Here is an 18466-nt window from a genome sequence, read left to right on the forward strand (position 1 = left end):
TCCTGAGCACCTTCTGGGATTCCCTGCTGAAGCCAGACACCAGACACAGGGCATTGGCTCTCCCTGGCATGTAGCAGATTTTATTGCATATACAGCACAGGCAGCCCTGACAAGGCCAGGCGTGGCATTCTGAGTGGCTCCTTTCCACCTCAACTCTGACTGAAAAGCCCTGGCCAGCGGGGGGAGGTGTACAGGACTGGTCCATATGGTAGTATGATCAATGATGGGCCTGGCTGGGGAGGGGGGCCTGAGGCCAGAGCCTAGAGAGACTAGAATGATAAAAATCCTGCTCCTGCAGAGTCTTGCTTTCTGGGATCCTCCAGGGCTGAGATGCTAGCCCAGCATGAGCGTGGCCTCATCCTCGGTGATAGTAGCGGAGTCCCCCTCCTCTTCAGGGCCCATGATGGGAAAAGACCCAGGCGGCTGGTGCTGGAAGAGGGCTGCTCGGTTCTGCTGCTCACCCTTCTTCACCCAGTGCCCATAGAGCCGGAAGGCACAGCTGTCAATGAGACGCCGCACTGGCCGCAGTGCGTAAGGGTCCCTCAACAGTGCACTTTTGGTCAGCAGCCGTACACGCTGGGTGCTTAAGGCCACTCGTCCAGCAGCCAGCACTGTCCACACTGCCACCTGGGAAGGGGGGCAGTATGAGCTCCAGTGGAGCATCCACTACAGGAAAAAGATCATGAAACAGAGGAGCGGGCCCAGACCCTGATGCTGTCAGGCTTACCCGGAACCGCTGGCGGGGGGTGAGGTTCCAGGGTTGGCTGCCTTCACAACGCTCAAAGAAGGGGTGCTGGAGGGCTTGCTCAGCTGTCAGACGCTCCTCAGGATCCACCTGCAGCAGCCTCGAGATCTAGGGCAAACCCCAGATTGTGAGGGGCAGCCCTTGGGCCTCCCTCCTTGTCTGCTCATGGCCCCAGCTCACCAGGTCTTTGACGGTGTCTGAACGGTCGTCCCACTCGGGTGAACTAAACTGGTACTGGCCCTCCATGATCATGCGTAACATCAGGATCTGGCGTCGGTGCCAGAATGGTGGTGAGCCCGCCAGGAGTGTGAACAAGATCACCCCACAGGCCCAGCTGGGAAAGAGACCAGAGTCAGGCAGGACTAGGAAATGGGCAAATGCATTGAAGGACAGCACACAAAGGAGGAGGGCATGGGGAGACCAGAAACTCACAGGTCGACCTCCTTGCCGTAGCCTGGGTGAGTTTCATCCATGGAGCATTTAAGGATCTCTGGTGCTAGATACCCTGGGGTCCCACACAACTCTGGGGAGAGAGGGCTGAGATTGATGGGATGCCACCAGCCCCCTTGAGGACCCTTAACACCAGACCCCTGCTAGAGCCTCAACACTGCCAGGGCCACAAGGGTTCCCCTTCTGCTCCTTCCTGCCCTTGGCTGAGTCTCAGTACCAGCCCCTAGCCCTGCTGAACAACTCAAATACCCACCAAGGCTCCTGGTGGCCTTCCTGGGGAAACCTGATTTTTGGATTGACTTCAAGAGCCTACCCAACTATTATCATTTGCCTTCTCCAACCCTCCAGCCAAGCCAACCTACCCACTCCTCACACAACTTGTTACAACATTTTCACATACATAACTCACATGGAAGACAAAAACATAAATCTTTTCTGCATTCCTTTCTGCCCAAAATCTATTCCTCCTCCTATAATCTCTACTCTGGTCAGTGGAACCGCCACTCAAACCAAGAGGAATGAGTGGGAATATGGGATTTCTTAAAGCACATACTAAGTCCCTTGTTTAAAACCATTTCCTGGCTCCCGATTGTGGCCTCAGGATCAAGTCTAGATTCCTACAGCACAGAGCCCTCCATGACTTGATCCAAGCCTCTATTTTTAGTTTCTTCTGCCACTTCAGGCACCGATTCTTCCATCCCAGCAGTTCCCAAACAACTGTGTTCCATGGCACACTTCCCCAGGCGATCTTAACATGCCTGAATTGAAAATGACTCTTGGGAAATTCATTCCTACAGCAAGTTATTTATTGAATGCCTACTGTGTACTAGACACAGTGGTGAATTAGATGTGCCCTTACCAAGCTCACTTGTCTACCAGAAAGCAAACGAGAAATTAAATAGAGTAAGACACGTGTCATAAAGGGAGTAAATAACAAAAAGCAGGGGATCTAATGTGACTTGGAGCTTTAAAGTGAAACTTGAATTACCTAAGCCATGGGAAAGGGTGGAGTGGGCAGAGGCAAAGATGATTCCAGAATGGGGAAAAGTGTATGTGGAAGCCCAAAGGGAAACAAAACACAGCATCCACAAGATGTGTAAGTCCACAGGTTGAGAGCATGAGTTCTGGAGTCAGAATGCCCAGCTACATGACCTTGGGCAAGTCACCCCACCTCTTTAAGCCCATCTATAAAATGGACACAGAAATACTATCTATCTCAAAGAGCTGTTGAAAGGATCTGAGAGAAATAAGCCATGTAAAGACTCAGTGTGATGGCTAGCTCATAGTAAGTGCCTAGTAAATGTTAGCTATTAGTAAATACAAAGTAGCATATTAAAGGCTCTGAGGAGTCCGACAGTTGAACTTTGTTTAGTTTTCAATTTGCACTAGAAATATTTCTGCCATGACAAAGGTATTAACATTGGGTGAGCCTGAGTCCCAGGACACCAGGTGAGAAGTGCTGTCTAGCCACATCAGGCTCCTCATAGCACGTAAGTCCTTTCTGTGGTCCTCTCTCTGCCAGACCCCAAACATGCAGCTGAGCCCTGCTATCCCCCCCACTCCCTCTTTTTCCTCCTGGGACAAGCCCAATTCCCAAGGCCCTGGAGCCCCCTCCTCTGTGGATTCCCCTGGTTAAATCAGGTGCTCGCTCCTTTCTCCTGGCTTCCCCAGCATGGCTCTTTGCCTGCTGTGTGCCACTAACTGCTTGTTTGTCTGTCGCCATCCTCTCCAGGTCAGGAAGCCTACTCTAAATTGCACACAAGGCTTTGTACCCAGAGGGTACTTGGCAAGTGCTCACTGACTTCTCCCCTTTCCATGGTACCTGGGACTCAGTTCTCAGACAGAGCCAACCAGCCTCAGGCCTGTGTCTCCTTCCCTCCCAAGCCTCTTAGGGCACCAAGTCCCCTCACCTCGAAGCTTCTCGCCAGGTTCCAAGTGGCAGGAGAACCCAAAATCTGAAAGTCGGATCTGCATATTGTCATCTAGGAGAATATTCTCAGGCTTCAGGTCTCGGTGCACAATGTTGTTGGCATGGAGAAAGCGCACTGCTTCCAGCAGAGACCTCATGATGGACCTGGGGAAGGCGCAGTCTTCTCTGCTTCTCCCTGCCCAGCCCCACTCCCTACTCACCCCAGGGCTGCAGGCTCAGCCATTACCTGGTTTCCTTTTCTGAGAGGGCCACCTTCTCTGTGAGATAGTCAAACAGCTCTCCCTTCCGCATCCTAAGGGATAGGAGGGGTTGGGAGGTAGGTGCACCTCACAGTAGGGGCTGAGAAAATAAGCCAGTGCTCACAGAAAATACCATGGAAGAGGCCAGTAAAGAGAGATTCCTCTGTAGACAAACTAAAGGGTCTCAAGACAGAGCACTCCAAGAGTGAACTGGATGCCAGAGGCAGTTTTGCCCAGTGGATTGGCTCAGTAGTTGAAATATCTGCATTGTACCATGAGGGGGGCTAGTTTAGCAAGAATAAGTGCCTTCTTACAGGAGGTCCTTGTTTTCTGAGAATAACTACTCAAAAAAGCCCTTTTTAAGTGAATCTACTTAGACTATGGGCCAAAATTTCGCAGTTAATAGTGGCCAAAAAAGTTGCATAGGACTTTATTTTGAATTTTGCTTATTTTATCTTGCCTTTAAAAAGTGAGGTTATGATTGCAACTCTGAGTCAATCCTTGAAATAACACGTTGTTTTAGGGAGTATGATTGTTCTGCAAAGTTGTGTGATGGTGTAACAGACACTCCCTCCCTCCTCTCTGACTTTTGCAGAGGGTCATTTCTGTATTCACTTTGTGAATTTTTTCCAAGGACCTCTCTTAAATATTCAGTATTTGACCCATTCTCCTTTGAAGTTCCTTTGCAACTGGTTTGTATTCTATTGTATAACATATGGCATTCAGGTTCAGACTGACCAGAAAAAAAATTGATGGGCAGAGACAGACACCCATGTATAGGGTGTTCAACAATGGGAGACTGGTGAGTGAAAATCTGTTATAAGTGGTCAGCTTGTGGATGAACACTCCCTCTTAAACAGCCTTTTCTTCCCTGTTAAACTTATAACCATAGGGAACTGGGACAATGACCCCTTGGGTCACGAAAACCCTTTGTATTTGGCTGGTCACTATTACTCTTGAAGAACTTGTCTCAATCAGGGCACCTAGTGAGAGGGGTCAGAGCCATGGGCTAGCAGGCAGGCCCTAGCTGGAGCAGAGGAAGGTGTGAGCAAGGTGGTCTTCAGCCCACTGTGGTGTAAGGCTGGGGCCATGCAGGGAGGTGAGCAGGAGTCTTCTCAGATCGGGGCAGGGTGATACTCACAGGTCAAACACCAGGAACATGAAGCTAGAAGACTCATAGGAATCGATGAGAGTGACTGGGGAAAGAGGCAGAAAGTCAGAGATGGAAAAGAGCAGATGCATATTAAAGGGGCTTTCCACCCTAAGACAGCAGTGGGCTGTTACTGGGAAGGAAGGAAAACCAAAGGAGGCGGTAAGTTACTGCCTCCTACCAAAGGCTGACCACACTTTGAGGTGGAGCAGAGCCAGGAGGAAGGGAGCAGAGTCGCAGAGGCAGTGTTGGGGGAAATGGGCTGTGGGCAGGGCCAGCAGGAGGTGGCTGTCAGCTAAAAGGAGCAGGGAATGCAGCCTCACTGATGTGGGGGTGGCCGGCGACCTGACGAAGGATGTGCGTCTCTCGCCGCGTGGCTTCTCGCACCTCCTCCAGCTGCTCAGGACTCAGTCGCTCAGCTGTCACCTCCATGATCTTCACTGCAAACTCATGGCCAGTAGCTCGATGAACACAACGGCGGACCACAGAGCTCACTCCTCTGCCAGAGTTAGAAAACACATGAGTCAGGGCCTCCTGCTCTCTCATTTCTATGCAGAGTGGAGCCTCAGGATCCTTATACCCACTGTGCCAGGCCCATCTGGACAATGAGGCAACCTTCCAAGGAGCTTACCCTGGCCTACAGTAGCTTCACAGTAACCTCAGCAAGCAACCTGGGTATCTAGCAAGGTGCAACACAAAGCTCACAGGGAAGGCAGGGAGGGGTCAGGATTCAAATCCAGTTTCTGCCACCTCCTCCATAGATAAGCCTAGCCAAGTCTTTTCCACATTGAGTCCCAGAACCTGTTCCTTGCCCTGGAACCCCACAAGGAGAATGTGGGCAGAAGTGATCTAAGGCTCTCTGCATATTTACTCACGCTTTCCTAATTACCCCACCCAAATTCCCAAATTCTCTTACAATACCTCAAGTGTAGAAGGCTCCAAATAAATACTGAGCCGTTGGCTGAAAGACCAAAGTTGAGAATTAGGAGACCTTGATATAGTCGCCAAATTTGCCACTAATTAACCTCCAAGTGACCCACTGACATAAGGTCTCTGGGCTTCCACTTTGCCAGCTCTGAAATGTGGCCAAAAAAATCCTGAAGGGATGTTGAAAGACATTAATGAAGTAAACATGGGAAAGCCCACTTGGCATCATAAAGAGAAAGGCCTAGACAGGGATTTCCTTGCTTGGACTCTGTCACCAACTCTATATGACCCTACAAGTAAGGTCAAGCTAAGGTGCAAATCTCTTCCGGATCTGGCTTCACACAACATTTTGTAGGCTGGTTTCCTGGCTGCCTTTCACATAACCTTACTGCTGTGCCCTTGAGGCCTCTTTGCCCTCTGGAATGCCTGTAGCCCACATCTCTGGTTCAATCAAGGGATGCAAACTATTGACCCTCTGGCCAAACACAGCCCACAGATGTGTTACATTTTGGTCAGTGCATTGTTCTTTACAAATCTGAACCCTCCAACTGCCACGATACTCACCACTTCCTACTGTCCTACTTTTGGCCACTTCTCAATTTTAATTTCCTGCCCAACCACTAAGGGCATTTCAGTTTGAGGCCCCTGGTCTAATTATTACTCATCTTTTAACAAACCTGAGAATCTGTTGCAAGCAGGAGACCTCTGCCACATGCATACAACATTTTACAATTTCAGGGGGTTCAAAGACCCTTTGAAGCCATCCAGCAAAGAATTCTTGCTTTAAGGCCCAAAGTAAATGCTACCTCCACCAGTTCTTTGTTTATTCTCCAGTAGGAAGGGGCCACTCCCTTCTCTGGCGTCCCACAGCATTTTACCTGTAAGAGCATTCACTCTCAGTTAAGCCTTCCTACTATGTATCATGACTATCTATGTGGGAAACCCAGGTCTTTGGACTCAAAGTCCAAATTCTTTCTACTGATACACCCCAGTACATTGTTCTCTGACCACCCCTTAAATGTTAAGACTTCCCCAGGATTCCACCTTTGGCCCTGTTCTCAGGCTATATACACTCTCCCTCAGTAATCTTATCCACCTCCATAACTTCAAACTTCATGCTCAGATGTCTCTCTTAAGTGTCCGGCCAACATGTCTTACTGAAAATCATTTCCTGAGGTTCCTAAAGACATCTCACATTCATCATAACCACTGAACATCTCTTCTTCCCCTGAAACTAGCTCCGCAATCTATATTCTCAACCTCAATTAATGGCAATGCCACTCAATCAGACTCCCAAACTAGAAACCTTGGTACCATTTTTGGTTTCTCCCTCTCCTTCACAATCCACCACATCCTACCAGTCCAGTCCATTCTTCATACCTCTCAAATGTGTTTCCTACTACTCCACTCCCACAACCACAATAGCCTCCTCACTGATCTCCCTGCTGCCAATCTCAGTCACTGCAACCCATCCAATACACTGCTTCTAGAATTAGCTTCTTAAAACAGTGCCCATCATGTCATTCACTGCTTAAAAACTTCCAGCTTAAATTCTCTACTAAGTTCTAAGTGCTCCCTCATTCCTCAGTAGGTCCCCTAGAGCAAATGTCTACTTTTAAATGACACCTAATACTTTCAACCTTACAGTTAACTGGAATGCACTCAAAATTTTTGTTTTCTTTCCATACTGCATCCCTATTACCTACAGGATAAAAATCAAATCTCAATTTCTTCACCTATCATTCAAGGCCTTCACCAAATGGTCTTTTTTCAGCCTCATCTCTGGCTATAACCCTGCTATTCAATTTTTGTTTCAGTGACACACAACTTATCACCAAATTCCAGAATGTGCCAAGCTCTTTTAAAGCTTCAGGCCTAGGGGCCAGCCCTGTGGGTGAGTGGTTAAGTTCGTGTGCTCTGCTTCATGGCCCAGGGTTTCCCCGGTTCGAATCCTGGGCGTGGACATGGCACTGCTCATCAAGCCATGCTGAGGTGGCATCCCACATGCCACAACTAGAAGGACCCACGACTAAAAATATGCAAGTGTGTACCGGGGGTCTTTGAGGAGAAAAAGGAAAAATTAAAAAAAAAAATCTTTAAAGCTTCAGGCCTTGACACAAGAAACTGGTACTCTGGGAAAAATAATTTAGTGGGAGCGTGCAGGTAATGTACTGTGCAGGAAAAAGACAGACGAGCGAGACAAGGGAAGATGCTACCACAGTAATCACAGAATGAGATAAGGACCCTACCCTCTGATCTGCCTTCTCCAAAACTGGCCTTTCTGTGGCCCTCGGCAGTGGAACCACTGTTCTTCCGTAAGGGTTCTTAGGGTCCCTGGTGAGCCCTTATCTAGTCCCGAAATCCCACAGCATCTCAGGACTTGGATCTCAGCTCTCTCCACTTCCCAATACTCTCTCTCCCTGTGACCTCCATCCAGGCCCAGGGGTTGTAAATGCCAACTATGTGCAAATGACTCCTGTTACACTGTCTCAGGTGTTGCTTTCTCTCCAGAATTCCTGATTCCAACTGCCTTTTTGACATCTCCATGTGATATCTAAAAGGAGTCTGAACAAATCTAATGGTCACACCCCTGACTGCTTTCCCAGCCTTAGCAGATTTGTTGCAGCAGACCGTGCCAACCTTCCAGAAGCACATTCTTCTTGTGTTTTTCTTTCTAATTCACAGATGGCAGCTCCTTAGTCTCCATGGCTGTCTCTTCCTTCTCTAACACCTTAATGGTGACATGCCCCAGGGCCTGAGTCTAGGCCCCCTTCACTTCTCTGTCTATATTCTCTCCCTAACTATCTATATGCCACTGCTGCTCAAATTTATAGCTCTAGCCCAGCTCTCTCCCTTGAGTTCCAGACTTTTATACCCACTTGACAGCTCCAGTTGGGTACCTCAAACTTAACATCTCCAAAATGGAATTCTTGACTTGCTTGCTGCCTGCCCCGCGCCCCCCATCCCCAACCTGATCCTCCCTCAGTCTTCTTCATTTCAGTAAAGGCTACTCAAGCACTCAAATCCAAACATCAGAACTTAATCTTGTTTTCCTTCCTTTCCCTCATGGTCCATATCCAAACCTTCAGGAAACTGTATCAAGTCTCCCTTCAAACTATCATCTAAATCGATCCAGTTCTCTCTCTCTCTACCACCACCACTCTAAACCATCAACATCTCTAACCTGAATGAATTAGGCCTCTATGCTTCCATTCTTGCCTCTCTCAAAATCCATTCTTTACACAAGAGTCGAATGATCTTTTTTTAAATGTAGTAACACACCCGTATTGAGCACTTACCATGTGCCAGGAAGTGTTCTAAGAGAATCATATTAACTCTTTCCATTCTCACAGCAACCTACAAGGTAGGATCTATTTTTATTCCCAATTTACAATGGAGAAACTGATGCACAGAAAGGTTAAGTTCCTAGCCCACAAATCAGAAATGTAAATCAGATCATGTTACTACCCTGTTTAAGACCACCAGTTTCACTAGAATACAACTTAAATTCCTTATCATGGCCTAAGCCTCTACATACTCTAACCTCTATTTACATCTCCAACTTCATTTCCTCCACCTCTTCCCACCCTTACACATTCAAGCCACTATGATCCTCTAGCTATGGCTGGAATAGGTCGTTTCCTGCCTTACGCCTTTGCTCTTGCTGTTCCCTCTGCCCCTAATATATCCTTCCTCAGTTCCTGACCTGTTCATTCTCATCCTTCAAGTCTCAGTTCCATTAATTACTCTTGTTCCATCACCTATTTTCTCCCTAGCACTTGTGTTGAGCTTTACCTTGTTTACATGTTTACTGTCTGTTTCTACCACTAAAATACAAACTTCAGGAAAACAGAAACCTTGTGGGTCTTGTACCCCCGGTGCCTAGCACAGTGCACCCAGCACACTGTACCTTTGATGAGTAAATGTATCTGCCACTGCCTGGACAGCTGAGGCATTCCTTCTATTCTCCCTATGCTGAACTTCTTACTCATCCTTCAAGACTCAAATACCACCTCTTCTGGGAAGCTATGATTTTCTGAGCCTCTATAGCACTTTTTACACAGCCCGATACTTTTTTGAATGTTCATGCGTTTCTTTTAGTCACTTCACTTGGAGAACCTCCAAGGCAATAAACATCTTTTCTACCCTCTACGTGTTTAGCTTTGTGTCTGGCACACGTGTAGGTGCTTCAACGATGTTTGCTGAACACGTAAGTGAATAAATCTGTGTAAAAATGGGGATGACCCAAAATAAGAGTCTAGTCATCAATGTTCCTCCACTAACCACCGACCCTTCCCATTTAGAACTATCCAGCTCTCAGATGGAACTGTGTATCCTGGCTAGGACCCGACCTCTCTGGATCTCCGTTTCCCTGGCAGTGGCCTCACCTGCCAATGACGTCCTTAGGGTCATACTTCTGGTAAAACTCCTTGGCTGCGGCCCAGTCAGGCAACTCATCTTCCGGCCCCACGTCCAGCGTCATCCTGAAGGAGGTGGGGGCCTGTGTGGAGGAAACGGAGGGCAGTGAGGGCAGGGAAGCCCACGGGCTCTGAAAGGACGCACATCGCGGCTCGCGGAGGCGCAGTCCTTGCGGTTGGGGCGCCAGGATCCTGGGGGATGGGGATGGGGTGGGGGAAGGACTGGGACTAAGGAGACTCGGCGAAAGGGCCTGGGGGGCGGGAGGGTGGCAGGGAAGGGGACGGGGCGGGGGGGGGGCGGGAAGCGTGAAGGAAGAAGGGAAGAGGCACACGGGCAGGCGGCTGTTGCTGCGCAGGCGCACTTGGGCGGACCCTGGGACGGGGCGCGGGGTCTAGCGGAGGCTCACCCGTCGGGGCGGAGAGAGAAGCCAGGGTCGACGCGAGGCCGTTCGGTCGCGGGTTTCGCCTCTAGTCCCTTACCTTATTCTCGCGCGGCGCCGGCAACGACCTCAGGCCCCGCCCCCATCCTGTCTGCCAATGGCTGGCGCCGCCTGAAGACTGGGGTTCAAAAACTCTTCGGATTGGAAATTGGTACTCCAATAAGAAGCCGAGAGTCTCGAAGTTGGAACCGGCATTGGAGCTCCGAGTTACCCGAGTCTGCGACGCTAAGGCGGAGCTCCAGATGCGGCCAGTCAGCACACGGCATCTGCTAGGGACAGCAGAGGGCAGAGCTTGTTGACTAGTGTGGTTGGGGGGCCTGGGACGGGACCCGGAAGTTGTTTATCGGGAAGCGTGATCGCTGGGTGGCGGAGACGCAGGACTCCCTGCTCTTCTGATTCCCGGGTTTGGGCACGGCCCCTCAGTCTCCTCCCAGCATCCCAATCTGAATTCGGCTTTTAATATGAGCAGCCTGGTCCAAAGCACCTGCCTTGAGGGGCAGACTCCAGCCCTTAAAACGTTCGGAACACGCAGCTTGACCCACTAGGCGGGACAGTTAGTGCGGACTTAGACGAGCCATGGCCCGTCAGCCAGAAGAGGCTTCCTTGTCCTGTGGCTTGCCCCGACTCCTCTTGAATACCCCCCAAGCCCTAGTGCTCACCATCTGAGGTGAGCATACATTTTCCCAGTCTTCTGCTATCTCCTCCCAAAGGCCTTGGGGAGTATCACCCTCCGTTCTAAGTCTACCAGTTGTAAGATTCTATCAGGAGCGACTTACTTCATAAGCCTTTTCAGTGCACAGTTCGACCCTGGCATTCATTTACTCATTCAACAAACACTTGTTGAGTGTCTAAGCGCAAGACTAACAACAATAGGGAAAAAAAAGTCCCTAGCCTTGTAGAGATTATGTTCCCGCGAAAGAGGTACAGAATGAATTCATTTAATCTTCTAACAACTATCTTAGAAATGTCACTTTGAGATAACCATATAAGAGAAAGACGAATCCAAGTAACTTTAACTGAGTCCTTTGACTTTATACCATCAACCTAAAGACAAAATAATCACAAAGAAATCTTGAACTTGTTTGGTAGGATAATGGGATAGTTATTCTGAAATTGGGTAAGTGAATAAACATATTGATGTAGTTGGCAGCCAAGGTTCTTTTTGTGGGAATATGGAATTTGGAATAGGGAAAGGAGAGAAAGAACCTTATGACTGATTGAAATTGGAGGTATCATTTTAAAAATTGCATTTAAAATAGATAAGATTAGGCATTTTCTAGCAATAACCTCCCAGTAGAATGAGCACAACTAGTGTCTAGATACTGATTTCAAAGTAATAGTCCCCAATAAAAGGAACCAGGGCTCCTTGGGAGAAACGGCCAATTCCCAGCTGGAGCAGAGAAAGTACAAGATGAGCCTAGAATAAATTTGTGCCAGAAAGTAAGTGAAGAAAGATGAGGACTTATCAGGACACAAAAACCAGTTTGAAGGGGTTTCCACGGGTCAAAATTAGGGAGACCGAGAGGGCCATGAGGGAACCTTCTGATGTGCTAGAAATGTTCTATTCACCCAGGTGGTGATTATACGAGTGTGTTTAAGTAAAAACATTCACCAAGCTGCACACGTATGATCTGTGCACTTTACTGTATTATACCTCAAAACATTTTATGAAGGATAATGACAGTAATGGATATAACAAATTGAACTAAAAAACAATCTGAGACCATACTAACAGCAAAAATTGTAAATAAATTGGAGAAAAAGACCTTCTTCAGAGTAGAATGCCAACTAATAAAAGTAGAAAGAATGATAAAGGCAAAACATCAGTATTTTGTAAGCCACATAACAACTGACTTGGGTAAAAGAGGCCTTAAAATTATTGGTGAAAATTTGCTGGGCAACAGGATATTAATTACAGATTACTTTTTAATGACAAAGGAAAAAGGTATCTTTACTTTGCAGAAATCTGATAGACACTACCTTAACCAAGTTGCCGATGTTACCATCACCACTAAGAGGGCAAATTGAGATCATATGCCTTTTGATGTGACATACTGAGGACACACAACTTATGCAGTATTTCTGCCAAAAATGCATAACCTGAATCCAATCATAAGAACCCAAACTATGAACTGGCCTCGCCTCAAAAATGTCCTGCAAGACAGGGCCAGCCCTGGTGGCCTAGTGGTTAAGTTTGGCACTCCGCTTCAGCAGCCCAGGTTCAGTTCCCAGGTGCAGACCTACACCACTCGTCAGTGGCCATGCTGTGGTGGCAGCTCACAAACAAAAAGAGGAAGATTGGCGACAGATGTTAGCACAGGGAGAATCTTCCTCAGCAAAAAAGAGGAAGATTGGTAACACATGTTAGCTCAGACTGACTCTTCCTCAGGGCGGGGGGGGGGGGGGGAGTCATGAGAGACAAAAAAGAAAGGATGAAGACAAACTGAAAATTGAAGGAGACTAAGCAGATACAACAACTAAATGCAATGAGTGTTCTCACACTGGACCCTAAAGCAGAAAAGAAATTGCTATAAAAGACATTATTAGGACAACTAGCAAATTTGAATATGGCCTATATATTAGAGGATAATATGGTATTGATGTTAACTTCTCAGAATTGTATAATTGTAGTGTAGTTATGTGAGAATATCATTGTTCTTAGGAGATAGATCATGAAGTATTTAGGGATGAAGGGCCTTAAACTTACCTTAAATGGTTCAGCAATAACAATATGTATATTTAGAAAGATATAAAGTAAATGTGGTGAAATGTTAAAAATTATTTTAAAATGTTAAAAATTATAAATCTAGGTGAAGAGTATACATGAGTTCATTGTACTATTCTTTTATTGTTCTGTAGGTTTGAAATTTTTTCAAAATAGTTAACAATAGCAAGACCTCATTTAGTCAGTTTCTCTTCCAGTATAGAAACTGAAGCTGATTAATCAAATATTAGCTTTTTTTTAAGGTTTCCGTAAAAATCTCTCTACTGTGTGTTATCCTGATGCTCTGGCAGCACCTCACACCAATTAAATCAGCATCTTTAGGGGTAAAGTCCAGGCAGAAGTACTTCTTAGGGCTGCCCAAGTGGTTCCGTTGTGAAACCAAGGTTGAGAACCAGTGCCCTATGTATGGCTTCTACCCATTGTTGTAATTCTAACCTCTGGGACCAAGAATGGGTTCTCTTCACTTTTTCTTCCTGGAGCACTTTGGAACACTGAAGAAAACCATTATGTGCCTCTCCTTCCCCTTTAATCTTCTCTCTTCAGTGTGCAACAACTCTAATTCCTCTAGGTGTTCTGCTGGTCTCTGAATTGTGGTGAAATAACCAAAAAATTCCATTCGCAGGCCACATGTATTCCAAGAGACACATACAATAAAGTCCACAGCAGCATGAGTCATAGTATCCCCAAAGTGGAAACATCCAAAAAGTCCACCAACAGAAAATGAATAAATTGTAATGTTTTCATATAATGAAATATTATACAGTAATGAAAACTACAGCTACACCAAATATTGATGAATCTCACCATGTTAAGTAAAAGAAACCAGACATAAAAAGAATACATATGATTCCATTTATATAATGTTCAAATGCAGGCAAAATTAAACTGCATCATTGTTAGGAGTCAGTATGGTAGTTACCTGTGGGAAAAAGTGAGGAATAGTGATTGGGAGGGGTATAAAGGAGGCTTTGGAGTGCTGGCAATATTCGATTTCTTGACTGAATGGTGATTTTTCAGATGTTTGCTTTGTGTTAACTTATTAACCTGTGTACTTGTTTTGGTTATTTCCCTGTATGTGTGAAATACTTCACAATTTAAAAAATGTTTAAGGGGCCGGCCCCGTGGCCAAGTGGTTAAGTTCGCGTGCTCTGCTTCAGCAGCCCAGGGTTTTGCCGGTTCAGATCCTGGGCGCAGACATGGCACTGCTCATCTAAGCCATGCTGAGGTGGCACCCCACATGCCACAACTAGAAGGACCCACAACTAAAAATATACGACTATGTACCAGAAGTGGTTTGGGGAGAAAAAGGAAAAGTAAAATCTTTAAAAAAAATGTTTAAAATAATATCATGAGGCCCAAGATAAAGGATATGGAAATTCATTATAATCATACAAATCTCCACATATAGAGTGGTGGGTTGCTCTGATCCAACCCTTTCGCTCTTTTCTCAACTCTGAAACCAAACTGTCTGGGTTCAATTCCAGCTCTGCCACTTACTAGCTGTGTGACCTTGGGTAATCTGTGCCTGTTTCCTCAACTATAAAATGAAAACAATGCTATCTACTACTGACTGACTGTGAGTACTGAGGAGTTAAGAAATATAAAGTGGTTAGAACATAGCCTGGAATACAGCAGGCACTCAATGAATAGTAGCTGCTGCTACTACTCTTCCTCCCTGGCCTCAGGGTCTCTGTTGATATGTAAGGGAGAAGCTGGGGTCTTTCCAAGAAGGAAAACTGTCAGAAGAATGAAAAAAAAAAAAAAAAATCCTTTCCTTCTCTTGGAGGTAAAGGGAGATGCAGACTTTTGCCATCATCAGATGTCCAGTCTGGCTCTCACCAAGGGCCCAGGAAACAGCAGGGGAAGAACAACTAGACAGGAGCTTTTCACCACTAAAAAAGGTTTTTATTACAAAACAAATTCTAATAAAACCAGGCCTGGTCTTCAACCCCACCTCTGGGTAGAGGCCCCTTGGACAGGGTAGGTTGCAGGGAATAGGGGATGGTGGGCACTGAAAGAACAGAGCAGGCTGACCTCCCCTCATCAGTCTCAGCTGCTGCCTCCTTTTAGAAAGGGCTAGAAGAGCTCCTCCAAAGCCCTTTGAGAGGGGCACCATCCTTCCAGCCAGAAGGACCAGTGCTGGTACCGGACCCTAGCAATACCGCATTGCAGGATCCAGGAGGTCTCGGCTGACTCTCAGCAGAGGCCACCCAGGGTCACTCAGCCTGGGCGATGGTGTAGGAGAGCAGCCACAGAAGCAGGGGGCCCAGAACGAGGACAGCAAGCCAGACAGCAAAGCTGGCCAGGATGAACCTCTGGGCCCGGGCCCCCCAGTGCACTGCTTCCTCGGACCGGCCTGCCTTATGCCGCTCTTCAGCCTGTGGGGGCAGGTTTTTGGTTAGGTTCTCCCCCTGCTTCTGCCCCAAAGTGCCCACTGCCCAACTCCAATCCTCCATCCTTGTCACAGCTTAAAACCTCACACCCAAACCCTATACCTCCCTTTCCAGTTTCTATCTCTCATGCCTCACCTGCAAAGAAAGGTACCCACTTGGCTCTGCCTACTTTTCAGGGTGGCCATTGGGAAAGTACTTTTCAATCTTTCTATTCCCCATCCTTTTCTACTCATCCCAGATTCATTCAGAATTTGGAATTCTTGGCAAGAAACTGAGCTATCTTGGAGTATTTTACTCATGCCGAAACAATACCCCATTCTCATTAGCCCAATGGGCCTCATCTTTTTTATTATTAAGGATTCTTATGATTTTGCCCTAATGAATCTCAGAAATTCTTATGACAATAGGAATACAGTTTCTGATTGTTAAAATAAAACTTGGGTTGAGAAAATTCCAGCAGGAAGTTTAAGTTAGCCTGTGTGGCCTTTCAAAAGGTACATGTGAGTTTCTGTTAGGTGTTTTAAAATGGTGAGGTCCTCTCAAAAACCCCATAGCTTCTTCCAGACTCCTACAGATTGCTCTAATCTCTGTTCAGATGCCTCGAGTCTTGCCCCTCCCAATTCGTCCTCCATGTAGGCCTGGAGAACGAATCTTACTGAAACACAAATCTGACCACGTCACTCTCCTCTACAAAAACCCTTAAATGGCTCCCCAGTACTTTCAAGATAAAGTTAAAACTCCTAAGCACAGCACTGGAGGCCCTTGGGAATCTAAGCCCTCTGACATCATCTCTCACTATTCCTCACTGGTCCAGTCATGCTGAATTAGTAGCCCAGGCCTTTGTATACACCGCTCCCTTTACCTGGAAATGTCCTTTCACCCTTATTCACTCATCTTTTAAGGTTACTTTCTTGTTGCCTTTCCTGTTACCTACTCTGCTATACAAACATATGTAACCACACATATATTCTTCCTAGCTCCTAGAAAACCCTATGCTTCCTCTATCATAGTATTGATGAGCTGAGTTCCATTAATAATTGTCCATTTTCACAGCCATTTCTTTCATTAGACTGTGGGCCTTTAGATGGCAGGAACTGTCTTATTCTTATTTCTAGCACCAGGCCCAGAGCCAAGCTCTGGCAAGTACTTAGTAACTGTTTCATCAAGGTAGCTAGATCAAATATATGAAACCATTGCCTTACTACACCCACCTCCCCTGGCTCCCATAGGAATTGCATTCCTCACCTTGATGGCAAACACAAGGGCCACGACTCCCAAGCAAGAGCAGCCACAGATAATGCTAGTAGCTGCCAAGTAGCGGAGGCGGAGCCAGCAGCAGCGGATAGGGGATGGAGAATGAGCAGCTTCCGTGGTGCTCACCAAGATGTCCACTGCCTTCTCCTCGTCCTCCATCACCTGTGGGCGATACAGTCAAGGTACTTGTAAGCCCAGCAACTGAGCCCTTGGCCTGGCTTTCTCAGACTCTACCCCTCTCTCTGATCATAACCTCGTGGCCCAGCCCAACTCTCAGGAACGCTGCCTTACTGGGGAATTCCTCTAGTGACTCATGAACCAAGAGAGGAAATGTGTGGCTGTAATCCTTTTCCCTCAGCCTAAGATTCTGAGTCTTTAAAGGCAAGCCAGTGTGAACATAGCATTATCTGTATTACTTACTGTTTTGACAAGTGAGGAAAAGCAAAATAACAGGTGCATGCTGAGAAGCAGGAGAGCAGCACAGAATCTCAAAAGCTGCTAGGAATCTGAGATTATCCAAGTCAGTGATTTTAAACTGTATTTCAAAGGGCCCTAAAACTCCCTGGAGTTCCTCAGAGGCTGCCCCTAAATATTGAGGGGTCAGAGAATGGCCCTGTACCCCACTGTAAGCAAAGCAACCATTTCATCTGAAAACATGGTTCTGGAGATGGGAGAAAGGAGGGGAAAAGTACCCATCTAAGCTCTCTTGATAGCTGAGGAAAACTGAACATCAGAAAAACAAGGTTTACCTCCCCAAATTGGGACCTCCTTTGCTAAGCTGACTCCCTGCCACCTCCTCTCTTCTTTTTAGCCCAGGCCACACAACAAAATCAGATTAATACCGAGTCCAAATGACCTCATAGCCCACATGGAAATCTGCATAATGATGCTCTACTTAATCATTTCTCATCTCCCTATTTCTCAAGTCCTCTGAGTTCTGGCATGAAACCACCTTTCCAGCCTCATTTCCAACCAATCTCCTACATTGTAGACAAAACAGAACCATTTGCACTTGTCTGAACACAAGTAACAAAGGACAGAAATGGCGAAAAAGAGGCAAGATAAGCAGCAAAGAATGGTATGTGCCACAAAGCTGCCAGAGTGAGTATGAGCAAAGAACTCATATGCTAAGTAAACAGATACATTTATCAGGGGAACACAACACAACAAGAGGATCCAGGGAGCTGAGATCAAAGAAAATGTAAAAAAAACAGGGGCTCTTACCTGGCTATAGGCCTTGAAGGACTCAGTTTTCGCTCCTGCCTCAGGTTTGCTTTGGCTTGGGTGGAGATGGAGCTGAGTCAGGGCTCCAGGCCAAGCCCAGGGGTGGGGTTGGGTGGTCAGCCACCACCTGAAGAGCCCCAGGAGCTCGGAAGGGGTGTGGCTGACTCAAACCAGTTTGGCTAGATGGAGGAAAACAAGGAAGGGGAAAGGATGGAGCAACTGGAGGTAGGATATCTGCCTTCTGGAAAAGGAATGAAAGCGCCTGAGCAAGAGGGCTAACAGCGGGGAAAAGTCTTGAGGCATCAGAGAGCTCTGAGACAAAGTCAGAGAACTAAGAGAATAGAAAGGAAGACAGGAAAAGTACGAGTCTGAGGGACTTAAAACTGAAACTTTAGGGAAAGGCACCCTAAGAGGACTTGCCAATCTTCCCTCTCCTTGGGTTGAGATTTGTGCCTCAAAGATACATATTTCTGGGTTAGAGATCAGGTACCAGGGTCTTGGCAACAGCAAGAGACAGGAGAAAAATGATGCCCAACTTCCCATCCAACCCTCCACCAGACCAGAAAATCAG

General features: G+C 46.8%; 2 protein-coding genes across 6 annotated transcripts; both read right to left on the reverse strand.

The window, feature by feature from the left end:
* Window positions 1–53: 53 nt before the first annotated feature.
* Window positions 54–16801, reverse strand: PHKG2 (phosphorylase kinase catalytic subunit gamma 2). Of its 5 annotated transcripts, none has more exons than XM_070231904.1 (11): window positions 16663–16801; window positions 10340–10568; window positions 9830–9942; window positions 4838–5013; window positions 4506–4560; window positions 3352–3417; window positions 3106–3269; window positions 1178–1268; window positions 926–1079; window positions 728–853; window positions 54–627 (listed from the first exon to the last, which is right to left on the reverse strand). In XM_070231904.1, exons 3-11 carry the CDS (start codon window positions 9922–9924, stop codon window positions 334–336), a joined length of 1221 nt encoding a protein of 406 aa, XP_070088005.1. In that variant the 5' UTR covers window positions 9925–9942; window positions 10340–10568; window positions 16663–16801; the 3' UTR covers window positions 54–333. The 5 variants fall into 5 exon arrangements, with proteins under 5 accessions (XP_070088005.1, XP_023511388.1, XP_070088007.1 ...); XM_023655620.2 differs by having other exon boundaries at window positions 10340–10565; window positions 16663–16791; XM_070231906.1 differs by lacking the exon at window positions 16663–16801 and adding an exon at window positions 10959–11059 and having other exon boundaries at window positions 10340–10565.
* On the reverse strand, window positions 14982–18394 carry TMEM265 (transmembrane protein 265). Its single transcript, NM_001304280.1, has 3 exons — window positions 17896–18394; window positions 16663–16833; window positions 14982–15402 (listed from the first exon to the last, which is right to left on the reverse strand). The coding sequence occupies exons 2-3, from the start codon at window positions 16828–16830 to the stop codon at window positions 15241–15243; spliced, it is 330 nt and encodes a 109-aa protein (NP_001291209.1). The 5' UTR covers window positions 16831–16833; window positions 17896–18394; the 3' UTR covers window positions 14982–15240.
* Between the last annotated feature and the right edge of the window lie 72 nt (window positions 18395–18466).

This window comes from Equus caballus, chromosome 13 (genome assembly GCF_041296265.1).
Source record: "Equus caballus isolate H_3958 breed thoroughbred chromosome 13, TB-T2T, whole genome shotgun sequence".
Taxonomy (NCBI): domain Eukaryota; kingdom Metazoa; phylum Chordata; class Mammalia; order Perissodactyla; family Equidae; genus Equus; species Equus caballus.